The 18,072-nt window shown below is 37.5% G+C and overlaps 1 protein-coding gene across 9 annotated transcripts in view; it reads left to right on the forward strand.

The window, feature by feature from the left end:
- CHES-1-like (Checkpoint suppressor 1-like) overlaps positions 1–18,072 on the forward strand; it is a 176,249-nt gene that overhangs the window by 127,130 nt on the left and 31,047 nt on the right. Inside the window, exons 1-2 of one of the 9 annotated variants that reach the window (XM_067084514.1) lie at positions 14,733–15,319; positions 16,358–16,699. The exons of 7 other annotated variants lie outside the window; for them this stretch is intronic. In XM_067084514.1, the coding sequence (XP_066940615.1) occupies positions 14,894–15,319; positions 16,358–16,699 (768 nt within the window). In that variant the 5' untranslated portion in view covers positions 14,733–14,893. Of the gene's footprint in view, positions 1–14,732; positions 15,320–16,357; positions 16,700–18,072 lie in introns of those variants that run through there. One more of the 9 variants, XM_067084513.1, reaches the window with a different exon arrangement.

The raw sequence follows: 18,072 nt of genomic DNA on the forward strand, positions 1-18,072 counted from the left end.
GTAAATGGAAAAGTGTATGAAGGATGCTTGCGTATAATGAATGCTCCCTCTACCGCATTGTGTCGTCCTACATTTCTTGGCAAATCTGTTTTATTGCTTTTTCCCGAGTCGATGACTGAGGGACCTCTGCTACAGTTATTTACATACCTTTACATGACCTGACCGCCGCCATCTCCAAATGAAACCATAAATGGAATCGTCGAGAGAGAATGAATAGCAAATGCGGTAATGGTCGGTGCAGTCCACTCCATTTCTGTAGGTTGGTGACGTATACTTGCGTCATTTATGCCATCCGTTCTTTAATATCTCAAGCGATCGTTGCTTTTAAAACTTAGACATGGTTTCAAATGGTTAATCTGTAGAATTTGTTGTAAAGAAAATTACTTCGATGGAATATAAATTGTGCTTGGTTCCTTATTGGAAAAGGGAAGTGACCTGAGTGCCTTCTCTTCTCTCTCCGTTCATAACAAATCCCTTTTAGAGGTCGTAGAATGTTTTGAAAAACTTCGTAGCTACTGCTTTTGTGAGTTGCGTCTGATATTGTTACTCAGTCGGAATAGTTTTGTACATACGTCTTTTTAATATTATGGCTTATCTTTACTAAATGAATATAACATGCAAGTGAAGGTTGGCATTGAGTGTTTAAAGTGTGTGATGAAGTGAATAATTCACGGGACATTTACGTGAACTACGTTGTACTTAATGTTTAATCGTTTTATTAGTATTTTAATTACAGGTGGGTAGATTAACCCAGTCCACGTTTCGTTATTGTACTGCATCACTTAATCAGTGAAAATGAAACAATGGATTTCTAAGATAGATTTTCGCATGGGTGTATAGAGTAGTATCCAGTACTTAAGGAGCCATTTCATTAATGAGTTTGATCTTGACATGCTGGAAAGAGCTGTTAAGGATTACAACGCTGCTTATAAGAGAAAGTGATTAATATGTTTTTCAGCGTATGGAAGAATAATTTATAATGTATGTACATGTGATTAGAACTAGTTAAACGCTGACTAATATGTAATAACGCGAAATGTTAATGAAAGTTTACTTATTAGGAGTTGCCCCGGTTTTTATTTTATTTTGTGTAGTCTTGGTCATAAAGGGTTACAGCGCTGGTTTCGCACATAAAAAGTGGCCACACTTTTGACTTGCATTTTGCACCCGAGTGCCTGTGGTTAGACTATTGTTCTCTTGTCACGCTACGAGCAAAAGGTAACCTATACCTTAGAATTTAAAAATGGGCAATTGTTGCCTGTATGTTTATGCATATGTAACGTAATTTGTTCATGCCAAGGACGTGGAATGTGAGATATATAATATATATATATATATATATATATATATATATATATATATATATATATATATATATATATATATATATATATATATATATATATATATATATATATATATATATATATATATATATATGTAGTCCACTGTTTATATATAGATCTGTTTTTGTTGTTTAGTATGTGTATATATATATATATATATATATATATATATATATATATATATATATATATATATATATATATATACACACACACACACACACACACATACACACATACATACACATACAGTCTGTTGTTATTACAGAGATCATTGTTGTTATATATAGTTACATTGTACATGTGTGTATATATATATATATATATATATATATATATATATATATATATATGTATGTATGTATGTATGTATGTATGTATGTATGTATGTATGTATGTATGTATGTATGTATAAAGCTTACGCCACAGGAAAATTACACCCAACAGATCAGCATTTTGTGCATGTACCTATGTATGTAAGTGTTTACATAGTTTTGTCACATACTCAAGTTACTGTCGAATTCACTACACTTTGTGAATAATATGCACCCCGACAGGTATTATATATGGAAAGTGCATGTGCCTCGGCCAAGATTCGAACCTATGCCTTGGGTTTGATACAGAGGAAACAGGGACTTATCCACTCCAGCAAGGGCGTGTTTGTTGCCTAATATGTATGATTGGCATACATACATACAGCTGGATGGTGTAGACAAAAACCACAAGGCTACCAGCTGAACTGATAATAAACTACCTGGCCCCCAATACTACCCATATGAATACCAATTATAGATTAGTACTAAGTACACTTGATGTCTGCCGCTTGCATGTTGAGGAGGATGCATTGCATGACTGGATCGCCAGTAGTGGGGAGGGGAGGGGGCGACATCCCCCTCTCTCCTGTCCTTTCCCATTCCTTCCATTCCCAACCCCAGTCTCTCATCAGTTTATTTTTTTACGACAATTCTGTAGTGAAACTTGGATGATGATGAAGTTAAGCTGTACCGAAAATGATGTGAGAGAAATAATCTTATTAATATTGATCATGTTCATCTTGAAATACTGACTTTGAGAGGTTTATCACTAAGTCGAAAGCACCAATTTCATCCTGAGAGATATATGGTATTTAGATAAAAACTTTAAGTAGTCCATGGTTACAAATACAAATCACATAAGACTAGTCGAATAAAAAATGTGAATGGAACTTTTATTTTTTTTCCAAAATGGAAGCCCAGTGTGTCGCGAAATCCTTCTACCAGCAGGGTCTTTGACTATCTTTTCGTTGACTTAGTTGCTCGTTTTCAGTTTCGACAATTCACCGGGTAACGTCACGAGTTGAATGGTGCTTCGGAAATGCTATCAGTAGGGAAAGCCCGTCGATGACTTCATCGGTGTGGATAGCAACTGCGTGGCTATCCCTTGTATCCCAGCAACTGTATTGTTTAATGCGTCATCATTGCACAGATGTCTGACGAATATTTTTTGACGTTCAGTGACCTGGTTGAATGGTTTATTATTTATAGCTGGGAAAAAATCCTGAAACTTGAAACGTGGCTGTTTCCTTGCTTGTTAATAACAATAAATATTTTCCACGAAATTAACATCCCTGTCGGACCTTTGCTTGTTGATAACGCAAAGTTATATTTGTTCCGAACTTTAGTATTGTTGCATTCTACAATCATATAGTTTTTTGTTCACGTGTTAATGACTGAGACAAAACTAAATAAATTAATAGTTGTGAACTTAAATTTAATTTATGTATTTATGGAAACTAAGTACAGTTTTAACAGTTTTTAAAAAAATTAGTGGCAGGTAAATATTCTTTTTAATAAAAATTCTCCAATTCTTGTAGCGCTTTGTGTGTGTATGTTGGCGTTGTTTTTACGTACATACATGTGAGTAGCCTTAGTTGTCCAATTATGATTCACCTTCCTATTGAGAGTGGGCCTTATCAAGAGTTGTCGTGCCAAAGAACGTGTATCTTTGGCATAAGCAGCAGATATTAAAGTTCGTGTGCGTGTCTCGTTTGGTTCCAGCAGTCGCACTTTCAAACTTAATTTTTTTTTATTTTGGGAAATTTAACATGATTAATTTGTATGAATGTGTAAAAACTGACAGCGGCTTATTCAGTGTATGAACACGTAAAATTTTATATATTCTGTATATATGTATATATATATTATATATATATATATATATATATATATATATATATATATATATATATATATATATATATATATATATATATATATATAATACTATGTATATATATTTATATAAACTAGTATTTTTATAAGTTATTAACTAACATTTTCCTCTTTTTCAGTAGTGCAGTATTGAATATTACTTATTTCACGTATATATACATGTTGCCCGTGTGTACATAGTCTACACAGGGAGTGCGTGTCATTTTGAGCTGATGGTTATTGAGCCATAAATCAAGTCCGTCATTTGTACTAATGATCACGACACGGGCTCAGTAACACTCAGCCGCCACATCTCTCTCTCTCTCTCTCTCTCTCTCTCTCTCTCTCTCTCTCTCTCTCTCTCTCTCTCTCTCTTCCTCCTCCTCCTCCTCCTCCTCCTCCTCCTCCTCCTCCTCCTCCTCCTCCTCCTCCTCCTCCTCCTCCTCCTTGTTTACTAGGCTTTGCTATCTGAAATTCTATTATGATTGCTCTTTATCCTCTTTTTATCCTTCGACTTAGTGAAAATTAATGTGCTCTTGTAAGACGCGTTTTTTTATTTTATTTTTTTTTTCCTAAAGATTTCATGTTTAATGATAAAGTACGATTCATTTAAATAAAAGTTATCTTTGGTTTTGAATTGGTTTCAATTTTTATTATCATTGACTTTTCTTGATATAGTTGGCCCTCTGAGTATCCCTTCCTTAAAGCAATTTTTTGTTTGATAAGGCGCTTCTGTATTGCTATTTGTGTAGGATGAATCATCTCTGGTGTCATATTTGGTCGCCTTACGCCGGATGGTGACAACATTTAACAAGTGCACTGGTCTGTGTCATAGCCATGGCCTTCCAGTGTCTTGGGTCAAAGTCCGTGACAAGGGGTCCCCACTTAAGCACTTCTGTCCTTCGTATTCATATAATGTGTGTGTGTGTGTTTCAGATGAGTGTACGTAGTTTTGCTTATCCGTTTTTATATAAGCATTTTTAAGCGACTTATGCATGCATACAACTAGTGCAATTGTGTTAGCTATTCAAGTGAGACAAAATACCTTAACAAGGATTATTATCATCCATTAGTTTCTTTTTTATATATCTTCAGAGTATGTTGTTAATAATGTTCACTGTAATCTTTTCGTATAATCACATGATCACACTGTAGAAAACATGCCTATGAGAAATTGTAAATCATTTTATTTGGGCCAAACAAGTAATTAAATGTCAGAATAAATCAACGTAAATATTCATATAAAGCTGAATAAAAGAATAACGCACTTTTTGTGCTCCTAGTGAAAAATCGCATAGAGCTGACTGGGTCCAAAGTATTATAATATGTAAAAAATTTTGTTTCGAGAAATATTGTAGAATATGCTTTAATACAGGTAACAAGTGGAAATACTGATTCAAGGCCACGTCTCTGTATGCTCTCGACCCCATTTTGCTAAGATGTTCGAAGGAAATTTGAAAGAGAAGCTAAAGTAACCCTGTAATCCTTGTTAATATAATGACCGTTGCATGCATAATAGTTATATACTCCCGTCGAATTATTTGTTGTTTGTAAACAGAGCTTTTATACAATTTGGGTTCCACTTTATAGTTTTAAAAGGCGAAAGATTTCGCTCTCCATTGATTCACTTTACTCATGGCCGTGTAATCTGTATCTATCTCTCCATATCGATCAGTCTATCATTATATATATATACATGTGTGTATGTATAAAACGTGTGTATATATATACATGAAAAAAAATATATATATATAAATTTCTGACTCACATCAGGATCGAACCCAGGTCTTTCAATTGAAAGGCAAGGGCGCTGCCCACTAGGCCATACAAGTCATAAAAGAAGTTGGAACCTGAGGGCAAGTGCACCCAAGGAATTACCTAGGCAAGCTAACTGCTTGCATACCAGCGTGTTTTTCCCAACTTCCCGACTCAGCAGTGATCCAGTTGACAGCATTTCGTTCGAATTATCTTCAGAGTATGTTGAAAGATCTGGGTTCGACCCTGACGTGAGTCAGAAATTTATTTCTGTTCCACACGTGATTGTGTTTTGATTATTTCTATATGTATGTACATATATATACATACATACATACATACATACTGCATATATATATATATATATATATATATATATATATATATATATATATATATATATATATATATATATATATATATATATATATAAACTGGTCTACTGTAATTTGACCTCGGTCATATCTATCAGTGTCGTTATAAAGAATTCACTCCATGGGGACAAGGTTTCATTGATATATGTATGTTGGCGTCACATCACCATAGGTCATCGTCACTCCACGAGGAGGAAAACCCCAAAATAATTTTTATTAATCAGTCAACCAATTAACTGCAGGAGAAAACGAAAATACCGAGATGAAGAGCCATTGAACAAACAGACACACGGAAAGTATATTTCTTTTGGGTGTTTTCTCTCTCTCTCTCTCTCTCTCTCTCTCTCTCTCTCTCTCTCTCTCTCTCTCTCTCTCAGTAATTCTGTTTTATTGCGTGCTCTTGCGCAGTTAGAGCTCTAAGAGTAGATGATAGTGTTTACTTTAGTGTTTACAGAGCAGTGTCGATGATCGCAAAGCGATTAACCGGCTTCCAAAAGCTTGGAAGAGGACATGTTAGTCCTCTCGCTTAGGAAGAGGACATGTTAGTGTTCTCACTTACGATACAAAAATGTTCTTGCTTGTTTTGAATAGGTGTGGTGGTTCACAGGCGTTCAGGCCTAAAGAAAGTCTTTAATTACTGAATTGACTGACTTTGGGACATTCCACTTTCACTGACATATTTCAAGAAGCCTAAACTAAATGAATTAGTGTCATCCATTTCACGACCTTGAACTGTGAAGTCTTATCCCCTAATCAGTCTGCGTTTCTGATAGTGTTACCGATATTGCTTCGTCCTAAAGCCCAGTCATATTTTTCGTTTATATGACGGTACACGCCAATTAGAAGCCTAATTAAATGTTGGGTCATCGTTATGTTAATAATAGAGTTCCCACTCATTTTGTAACACACTGGCATGTGGTTTTATGTAAGGGTGGTGTGTAAATGCTGATTCTTATTGCTCAACCTGTTCGATGTGGTACAACTCTGCATTCGTATGTTTATGATAATTCTCATTTTCATCAGCATTTTTTGTCATGCCGTCTGGAGTAACATCTAATGAATTGAGACAAAGTGAAAATTTATAAGCTTTCAATGGCTTCTTGTAGACTGGCAAGATTTCTGATAATAGAAATAAAGTATTTTCCAAGTGCGACCTGCCTGCCCCTGAAAGATTACAAAGATTTTCATGACATAGCTATGTTTTTTTTTTCTAAGGATGTTGGGTTTGGAACCCCAAACTGCTGTTTGGAGCAGAAATTAGTTAAAATTCTCTCTCTCTCTCTCTCTCTCTCTCTCTCTCTCTCTCTCTCTCTCTCTCTCTCTCTCTCTCTGCGCAAAGTATATTAGTCCCATAATAGCGTTTATTGAGACCAAACGGAAGAGGGAATTTGGGTTTTTTCTCAAATCTTTTTAAAGGATTTTTCAACTTTTACGTTGGAATTGCGGGAAGGAGCTGCCTCACATATCTTAAAGTTCCCTTTCAGACCGTTCTCTTGGCACTGAATTCGATATTAAGGAGGAAGAATCGTTGGAAAGTTTTGTGTATATACACTTGCGTTCGCTAGTGGTGTAAAGAGACATTTATGACTGTACGTAAAACACGCACATCGACTCGAGGGCACACAAGTAAACGTAGGGAAACTTATTCTTTCTTATACATTGTGCGAGCACGAATGCAGCGATTTCGTCTAACGTATTTTTACATACATACATGTGTTTGGGCACGTATATGCTGGTTTGCACCGCGCGATTCACCCTAAGGCTTTCGAGACATTTTGTGTTTTATATCTGGTGAACTTGTGCGAAAGGTTTTTATCTTGTCCTGAATGCAAGTTTCAATGGAAGTGGAATTGGTTTTGCATAGAGATACGGCGCATTTCGTATGCATTGGTTTTCTCTCACAAGGCATTTGAGGGAAAATTTGGCAAAACATGGAGGTAATGCATTTCTCCATCAACATTAATTACGTCTTATTGTTTGAACCATGTCGGGGTTCCGGACTGCTTCTAAATGTAACTGGCAGTCACTAAACATTTTTTCGCGTTGGAAAAGCTCGTGTGGATCAGATACGAACTCTCGTTTTTAGTTAAAAATTTAAGTATTTAGATTAATTCAGTTTCCCGATAACGTCTCTACAGATTTATCACGGTATCATGAGACGTCCGTGTAATCCACTTTCAGATCCATATTGTCGTAAGTAGTGTCATTCATTTAAAAACATGTCCATCGCAGTGAGAGGGATTTAGCTGTAAATACCATAACGCAATCCATGAAACCTTTGTATCACAAGTCACACATAATATTATTGTATAACCATTTTTGCTTTAAATTTTGTATGTAATGCGATTATTTCGGCGTCCTTCCTCTGCCTCGTAACGAGCCCGTTTTTAGCAGTAGTTGGGGAGTATCTAAGGCTTCCCTTGCCGTGTCCATTGGCCAAGGTTACACACCTTGAATAGTTTGTTAACTCCTCTCCACAGGTGGCTTGAACTATTTGTCATTCGGGCGGGGGTGGTCTGGGCGGGGTGGGGTTATGGGTTGAGGGAGGGAGCCGGTGGAGAAAAGAGGATATTGGATCAGTGGGAGAATGGAGAGATTGGGGAGGACTGGCCAAGGGGAAAAATGGGGGTTTTCATGGAGACGAGAAAAGGAATGCCATAGTGAAAAGGAAATTGAGTTAACAAAATACAAATTGAAGAAAATAATAAAAAAATATAGAAAACGTTCAAAACTATGAAAAAGAGGAACTTCACAGAGACACGTAAAAGAAAAGGTTAAGTTTTTAGTGAAAGCAAAAGAACCTTCAAGTAAGAGTTTAATAGAGACAAAGACTGGAACGGGAAAGTGAAAATAAGTGATATAGAACTTTGAAAGTGACAGCGTAAAAATTGTCATGAAATGTGCGTGTGTCAACAGGTCGGCAATTAAATGAGAAATTACACTGAAGGGAAATATCCGGATGTACAGTCGATGTTATTAAGGCACGCGACGCCACTATTATAAGTCTGTTTCTCCATCCCGAAATGGACGTTAACTACTTAAGTGTATCAGCATTAGGGTAATACGTCTGGAATTTTCGTGTCATAAGAACGGTCTCAAGACTCGGACCCTCCCATGTTATACATTATATTTAGTTTGCTTAATATATTCCCATGGGGTAATAGCACAACTCTCCGTGCAAATAATATCTCCCACTTCAGATGTTGACATACGATCCGCCAGGAGGCACTTTACTATGGTCTGAGGAAAGGGAGAGGGGTGGGGGCTGTCTGGCATTGGGTGGGCCCTCGAGAGGGGTTGGTGGGCGGCTGGAGATCTTAATATCCATAGGGTCGATAATACGACTCATTGCGTTGGGAATTACGTCTCTGAGGTCATTTTCTCTACGATAACTTTTTTTTTTTTTTTTTTTCCCGGAAATTTTGACAGATCACCATCAAGAATTTTCAGATTCGAGCTATTGATGCGTTGAGGCAGCCAAGCTAGGCAGATGAGGACGTCGAAGAGTCGGGCCAGACATTAATTCACAGACCGTTCGACATTATTGAGATGGAAAAGTAATTTAAACGAGAGGTGGTAATGAAAGTTAGTGTTTATTGCAAGACCTCGATGCAAGGTTAATCTCAAAACTCGCAGAACGTAAATATTTTCAACATGATTAAGGAAATCCGCTTTAGGTTGGCATATACTGGTCAAAGTAAATGAGGTAAAAATATTTTCTTGAGATTAAATATTTACATTACCATTATAAAGAAATTTAATATGTTAAATGTGGGAGGGGGTTCATTACTCATATATATATATTTATATATGCTTATGTGTTTATTAAACTACACGATGTAGGGTTTTGCATTGCTTACATCGTTATTATGACTTAGCATTGAAACTAGTTAGATTCAGGCACTCCCTCTCCACAAAGAAATGCAATTGCAAGACCGTAAAATTTGATAAAGCCATCACAAATGACTGAAGATTCTGCCACGCTCTTTCATGACACCAAAAGATATGCAGTAGTGGTCTTGAAATCCGGTTAGAACGACACAAAGTTTAAGTAGGACAGTTCAAAAAACCTAAGAATGTATGTGGCCGTTTTCGTAAGAGCAGTTGTTTCGATGGATGTGTTTAAAAGGCGAGAGTGCGTGTCCCCGACATTTTCAAGTAACGGTAGATAATATCGTATGTAAGTGTTATAGTACATTATTAGGCAGCTTATCTTATCGACCCGAACTTCATGCTACCAATATCCCTTCTCTTTCTCTATTCTTTCCTTTTCCTTCACTCGCTACTTCAAAATCTCTGATCCCCAATACCATGGCGCATTATTCTTCCGCGGCTGGAGAATTTCTGGAAGGGAGGCTACCAGTAGTTATTTCGTATTTCCCCCTGGAAAGGCTTCATAAAACCACTTGCTATATATTTCGTGATGATGATATTCCTCGGCTTCATATGTGGTGGTCTGGTTGTGGGCGAGTGTGGCTTTTTGGGCCTGTGTTCGCTTAAGTGCCTCTTTTTTGGCTGCACAATTTTGCTCCTCTTCGAGTTAGTTTTATCTTGCCTTAGATTATAGAAAGGAAAAACTAGAAACTTGAACTTACCGATTAAAAGTGTAAACAGTTTTTTTGAAAAACCAGTGACCTGTATCAAAGTAATAACTCACATACGAAATTTTGTGTATCTGTAAATTTTGTGCTATTATAAAAACTTGCAGAATTGAAATTTTTCTAAACTACTCGTGTGTATTGTGCAAAACTAGTGAACCCGTCTTGTCAAAAGAAAGTAATATTTAAGTGTTTAAATTGCATCTTACATCGACTACGTTATGATGCTTTGCCTTTTTTCAAGATTTTGTGATGATTAAACGTGTAGCCGGTAGTCCGTGGTCTGTATGTTACAAACAGGAAAAATATGTATATGAAAACACATTCTTTGGATAAAACACACTTTTTTGATATAGTAAGATTATCGCACTAAAACTTAACGTTTGAAAATTTTCGTGTCGTAATGCTTAAACCATTTCATAAAAATATTTTAGTTTTTCATTTAAATTTTTCAGTTGCTTATTTAATTTTTACTTTGATGAGATCTTATCTATTCCTGTGACACTTACCTTCGAAAAACCACTGCCAGGAACGAAGCTATGGAAGAATTCATCATACAGAAGCATTATTTGCGTGATGCAGGCACTTTTCGTAGCCGATTTAGTTAATGGCTCACACGTGTTACGCAAGTCATTGGGCTGTTTCACGGTTCTAAGTGCTCTGTACTTTTTACAATTTCAGAAGGACTTTTCCTGTTTTCTTTTGCTCATTTTGCCAGAGGGATGTTTTTATTATCTTGTCAGTTTCTGTAGATTATTAGGGCTCGGCCATATGCTGTCATTTATTACTAATCGTAAATCTTGGTTAGAATTTTGTTAACCTTTATAAGTGATTTTTCATATTGTTAGAGAGGTAGTTGTAAAATTGAGGGTTGTTTATTATCAAGAACAGGCATGGCCCTCAACACCAAGTAGTTGCTTTTTTTATTTTAACTTTTATGATTTAACATTGTCGTTTTAAGTTTTTCTGTTGACGATTTTCCTTTTATTATCAGTCTTCGAGTCGTGGCAGGAAAATAATCCCTTGATTGCATCTAATTTCTTAGACAAAGCCTGTACCCTTGATAGCTGTGTATCCTCTTAATAGTTATTGCTAATTATTATTTGGCTTAATGGCAATTTTATTTAATTCCATTTAGCAAATTGATATCATAGAGACTCCATTTTATTGTTGGGGAGTGACAAATAGAATTAGTTTGCTTTGAGCACATTAATAAGAATTAGATTTTTTACGGGATTACGGTGATACAAACGTGTAATGTTTTATGGAAGGAAAACACTTGAGTACCTAACTCTGTGAAAACTTCATAATCCAGATGCATTTTGCTCCCACCGTTAATAGTTGAGAAAAATTTTTTTTTTTTAAAACCAGGCTCTAGTGACCGATGGCGGCCCTGTTCTTGAATTTATTGGCTCAGACAAGGGCGCATATCTACCAGCATGGCGAGCATACCATGTCCCTTTCAGAAATACATTGAAGTTTGGTGTGTCCGCTGGAATTCTTGCCAGATTATCTTAATATTATTTTTAAAATGTTTCTTTAAGTCAGTGTTTATATGTTAGTTATAATATTTCAGCTTGAAAGTTTGGGACGATATTTTTGTGCTGTTCGCATAGAATAACAAATATTGTACCGTAAGCACGAAACATTGCCTCTCCTTTGTGGAAAGGCGATAGTTAAGGAATGGGTTACTTTGTAACCATTCGCTGTACCATGTAGAATTTATATTTTGATAGGTCTGACTTTTCAAATGATAGTGGTGATGAAGAAAATAAATATTAAATGAAAAAATATCCCAGTGTCTGTTTGAAGGTGCCTTCGTTTCTTCATGTATTAATAATCACTATTAATAACTGAATATTAGCTAACAAAAGTTATCCCGTACTCTGGGGGAATCTCAGTAACGGCATTAAATAGCCAAAACTTTATTTTGGAATTCAGCGCAGTGACATTAATTTCACGGCAGTGCACAGTAAGAAAAGGGTTAACTGTGTCTTCATGTTAGATGCTAAAAATTTTGGCTGTGCAATTAAAGCTCAGATCTATACGTCACGATTAAAAGGGACGAGGCCCTTCAATGAAGTGAAAGTGAGGAAATGGAAGTAGCAGAAATGTCGTTGAGAGTCACTCGCCCTCGCCAATACACTCAAACACTAAAGATGGCTTACATTAAAATTTGAAAACAAGTCGATAGCAGACGTCCGTTGTCGCACGCATTATAGTGGAACACTCTTGTGTTGCGGTCTCAACTAAGATCGCTTGATTGACGCTGCATGTTGAAAATTGAATGAGTTGATTTGTTTATTCTTCCATCCCTGGTGTAATTTCTGTCTCTCTCTCTCTCTCTCTCTCTCTCTCTCTCTCTCTCTCTCTCTCTCTCTCTCTCTCTCTCTCTCTCGGTGCGCCAGCTGCATTATTTTTTAAAATGTCCATTACCGTGTGTGTGTGTTTTTTTTTTCTTGGCGAGTCAGAGACTTGACGTTTGAATTGTCATTACTTTCAAGAGTTGTTCAATCGGTAATCGAATTCACTCGGCTTTTATTCGGAGATTCTCAGATTGCCGTTTCATTTTTGTAAAGAATATATTGTATGGACATAGTCTGAAAGATGCATTGTCTAGATATTTGGTAGATTGGTGGATCGTTGTCGTAAATCAAAACCTTCATAAGTACGAAAATCGTATCCCTCTTTTTTTGGAACACAACCCGCCATTGTTTTTGTATTCATCGTCGTGAGTGGTTAATCCGTTTTGATATAAGCCCTTGCAGTTTCAAAGGGTCGTGTTCTTTTAATCGTATCAAGCGGGGGAATTTTTCTTGTTGGCAGAAGTTGATAAAATACATTCATTTTAGCATAAGAGCGTTTTGACTGTGTGCAACCTTTCTTATGTACACTAGTATATTTGGTACTTTTTTTTTCCCTTTGTGAAATACTTTGCTTTTAATTTTTCTTGTCTGTCTGTCTGCGTGCCTGCGCTTTTGTGTTTGGCGGTAGCAGCCCAAGTGAAGGCTGATTAAGTATGCAGGTTGCCATGGTGAACAAGGGTGTTAGGCTAGAAGTTGCGGGCTGTGTGTTGCCATAGTGAAGGGTGTGTGTGTGTGTGTGTGTGTTTGTGTGTCTGTGTTTGAGTGTGTTGCAGTGGGTGTTGTATCAGTCTCGCGGTTTTACTGCTCTTTTCAAGGGTGGCTCGTTGTTTTCTCTTGAAACTTTCGCTTGAGACGTTGACTTTGTGTTTTTATTCAGAATACGGGGTTTGGAGGTTTGCAGTATTATAAATTTTTGGGAAATCGGAAACGTGAGTTTTGAAAGGCATTTTGAATAATCGAAGGAAATATGATTTATCCGGAACCATTCAAGTTATTGCCGACTATTACGGATATAACTAAGGTACGGTAAGCAGTAACAGAAATTGAAACTCTCTCTCTCTCTCTCTCTCTCTCATACACAGTACTGTTCTTTGGATTTTATATGCAAATTCCATACTTCTGGCTTCACCCTTCGTCTTACTGTCAACCCTCATAGTAGTGTTTCACCTTGAGCTTTTTGTTCGTTCTTTATGGGTGCCGTGTCTTTCACATCTTCCATTATTCTCATGCACGGCGCTTTGTTGTGCTCTCCCTAGGTTTCGCTACTTGACAGACCTGCATTTGCATTTATAGTTTGATTGTGGTAAGTGTAAAGATTTTATTCTTAAAACTTTAAAAAAACAATTCAAAAGACATTTTGAAGGAAGCTAGTAACGCCAGGGTTCGGGTTTTCGCATGCATTGTTTCTGAAAGAAAACTTGAAGAGTTTGCGCGTGCGTACTAACGCTGCTGGTTTGAGCAGTTGTTTAAATAGCTGAAATATGTTCCTTATAAAAAGCTCTGGGAAATGGATGTTCTCTTCATTCGACTCATACTTCAGAAGGCGAATAATCATTAATGTTGTTATTATTACACTTTTTCTTGAAATTTGTTTTGTGGTTAATTTAAATGGTGAGATTTTGGTTCGTTGCTGCATCTGCTCACTCAGTTTTTACACACTACTATTGAACTATTGATTAGCTATCACGGTGACATTGTCTTTGTGGAAAGCGAGGAAAGAAATATTTTAAACCCAGTATAAAATTCGGACTTTGGACAAAGTTTTTCTTTTAAACGGCGCTAACGCTTTTGTCTCAGTTTAGAAAATTTTATTCTGAACTTATACTCTCTCTCTCTCTCTCTCGGACGCACATTTTTTTATCTATACGAGTCCGCCCCACGAAAATGGGATGTTATGAGAGGAAGAAAATGATCACACTGCTAGATTTGCAGAAGGCGAGAAGGTGAGACCCAGGTGGCCTCATTATCTAGGAAGCGCGTAGCCTCATTCGAAATGTAACTTGCCTAATGCGTTCACACGATCGAACAATGTTCGACGGATATAATTGTTACCAACTAGCAGTGGAAAGCGAAAAGGCTCGCTGATGACGTCGGAAGCGAGCACCAAGTGGTGTACCGGACACTGTCCGTGTTCCCAGCATCGAAACGTCACACAGTGTCTGGTGTGGAAGTGTACGATGCTGCCAGGCACACGATGAACAAAGTCACTTGGTTACAGGATTTTCAAAGTCCGTCAGTTCACTAGGTCTCAATTGTCCTGTTAACATGGCCAGCAGTACCTCAGTCAAGGAGAAAAGTTGCTACTGGGACAGAAAAGAGACCCTGCTACTAATAGAACTATACCGGCAAAATCCATGCTTATGGAATGTCAAGGCTGATGTGTACAAGGATAGGAACAAACGTGTCGCGGCCATCAATGAAATAACGGCGGGAATGAATAGAAGTGGATTATCTGTTACTGCTTCTGAAGTGAAGAAAAAAATAGAATCCATCCGTAGTCAATATAGGCGAGAGCTACGTAAACTGGGGAAATCAAAGAAGTCGGGGGCTGGTGCTGACGACATTTATACCCCCGTATTATGGTGTTTTGATGACCTTTGCTTCCTCAACGATGGCGACAGCATGAGAGAATCCGTGTCAAGTATGGATAGCCAAGTGTCTCATGTGCCTGAAGAAGTGTCTGATCATGAGGTGAGTACGTAATTGTCGTATATCTGTCTGTTTACCTGTCTTACAATGAGAAAACAAAAAAAAAAATATAAACCAAACCATGGCCATATTTTCTTTATTGCCATAATCCACCTTTATAATACATTTGTCAACAAAGCAATGTAAAGTATGTTCAGTATGCAACATTGGTGATTTGTATTATACATTACTATTATAATTTTACTCAGGAGTTATTGTAACTTAGCCTCATGTATGTCTGTTTTGCCAGATCATAGCACCTTCCTCATTGAAATATTTCATATACAGATCGCGTACAATTGTGCCATTGATGGTGGAGGTTTGTTGCTCATACTCGAGCAGTAGCATTCCAGGGATGTCTTCACTGTTTTCGTTATTTGCATCCGAACACACATTTGGGGTGACAGGTGCTGTGCGAAGGTAATTATGTAGTGCAGTGCAAGCAAGCACTATTTGTACTACTTTTGTTGGTTCAAGGTTAATGGGTTTATGAAACACTTCAAATCTGTTAGCAAGTATTCCGAATGCGTTTTCTACGGTGCGTCGAGCTCTTGACAGTCGGTAGGAAAACACACGTTGCTCAAGGTTTTGGATTTCGATGAGAGAGAGGTTTCATGATATGACGCTTCAGAGGAAATGCATCATCAGCAACGATCACATATGGTAATACTTTTGAGCTGTTAGGGAGTATCTCATCATCTGGCATACCCGCAGATCATGCTTCAATATGCTGGTTGAGAGAACAGGTATCCCAAACTCCACCATCCGACACTCGTCCATTAGTGCCCACGTCGACATATATAAAGTTTGAGTCTGCATTGGAGACAGCCATTAACAGTAGAAGGAGCCGCTATCAGGTGGTGGCCTTATCAGGATGTGCTTCCCGTCAACTGCGATGCAATTAGGAAAGTTCCAGTTCTTGGAAAACCCCTCTGCTACACGCATCCACTCCTCCGCTGTTTGGGGTGTCTGTTAATATGAGAAATTATTAAGAAAAATAATACACGTTGGCATACACTGATGGCATTTATCTATTTTCAGATTTTCAATTATCCTATACTTCAACAAAATGAACATGGTTCTGTAACCCATACAACACCAACGCCTGTCACACCTGTCCCAAGTACATCACAGGATAATGTACGACCTGCAACGCATGAGTCTTCACGCATTCAGACTCAAAGTACCCGAGGGAGAAAAAGATCTCTACCCACTAACGAGAGGCATGCGGTGCTTCAAGAAGCGCTTCATCAACTGAAGGAACTATCTCGATCGGAGAAGGAGGATAGCGATGAAGAAAGTGCTTTTGGTGATGTTGTTGCCAATGATTTGCGGAAGATGAATGAAGAAAATGGGATCCATGCACAGAAACTAATTTCTGAGGTACTTTATCTGGGAAAATTAGGGAAGCTCACGTTTTCAACCAAGGTTGTTGTCTAATTATGTATGACCATAATTATGTCTTTATTGGCATTAACATGTTTACAATAAAGCTGTGAAAGTAACAGTCATAGTATGTGTTTGTCCCAGGTTTAGAAACTAGTTATTCATGAAGAACTTTACATATGTGTAAAGATGTAGTTTTACCCGACGGGTTGCGCTTCAAGGTGGGTAATGTACGAGTAGCCAAACACCAAGCACGTAGCTTTTTTTACATACACATAGCAAGGTGTATGTTGTATGTAATTAATCTCGCGTCTATGCTCAACTGTAGGGATGTACTTCACATTATGCAAGTCATTTTCATTACCTTCATAATAATATATGCACCGTCACAATTAAGCATTACTTACCTTTAAGTATGGATCCTTAAGCACATCATAGATGACTTTGCACATGTCAGGAATGATTGCAGACAGACTCGGTTTTGAAATTCTTGTACTGTATTGAAGGGCACTGTAGGAGCACCCGGTGGAAAGATACATCAACGTTGCTTCCAGACGTGCTGCAGGTGAAATGCTCTCCCTCATACAGGTGTCCTGCTTGGTTATAACAGGTTTAACCTTTTCCAGTAAATCGTAGAAAGTATTTGGGTCCATGCGCATATAGTTCGTGAAGTCCGATTCATAGCCAGTTTTCAATTCTTGGAAAATGGTTGCATGGCTTCCCCTTTCATTTCGTTTGTGCAACCAGTCCTTGCACCATTCCCTTCTTGGCATCTCCTCCTCAGAGTACAGCAATGATCATACTGCATAGTGCAATTTTTTTGGCCTTGTTTTTTTTCCTGTGTACCATGGTAGTGATGTACTGCACCAGTCGTCCAAGGCCACACACTGAATTAAATGCCTGAGTTACCAACGGACATCACCTTCGAACATTGTCCACCGGTCTATGCCCTGTGAGCAGATTCGAAACGGTGGTAAACACCCTCATCTGGTACCACTGCTTGTTGCCAGATCCGCTTCCACCGTTTCACCGCTTATGACGTCATCCTGCTTCTCCTGTGATATGGTAACGATTTTGTCCGTCGAACATAGTTTGATCGTGTAAACGCACCGAGTCGACTTGACACGGATGAGACATCCCTACAGGTGAATTAGGGCTAGGGTAGTTTGTTCACTAAGAAGAGGTTTCAACTTTGATTCGGCAGCGACGGTGAAGGGGAATAATATACTGTATATATATATATATATATATATATATATATATATATATATATATATATATATATATATATATATATATATATATATATATATATGAAAATTTTATTTTCATATTACACTGTAGTATTACAGGAAAAGACATTCATATAT

The sequence above is a fragment of the Macrobrachium rosenbergii genome, chromosome 41 (genome assembly GCF_040412425.1).
Source record: "Macrobrachium rosenbergii isolate ZJJX-2024 chromosome 41, ASM4041242v1, whole genome shotgun sequence".
Taxonomy (NCBI): domain Eukaryota; kingdom Metazoa; phylum Arthropoda; class Malacostraca; order Decapoda; family Palaemonidae; genus Macrobrachium; species Macrobrachium rosenbergii.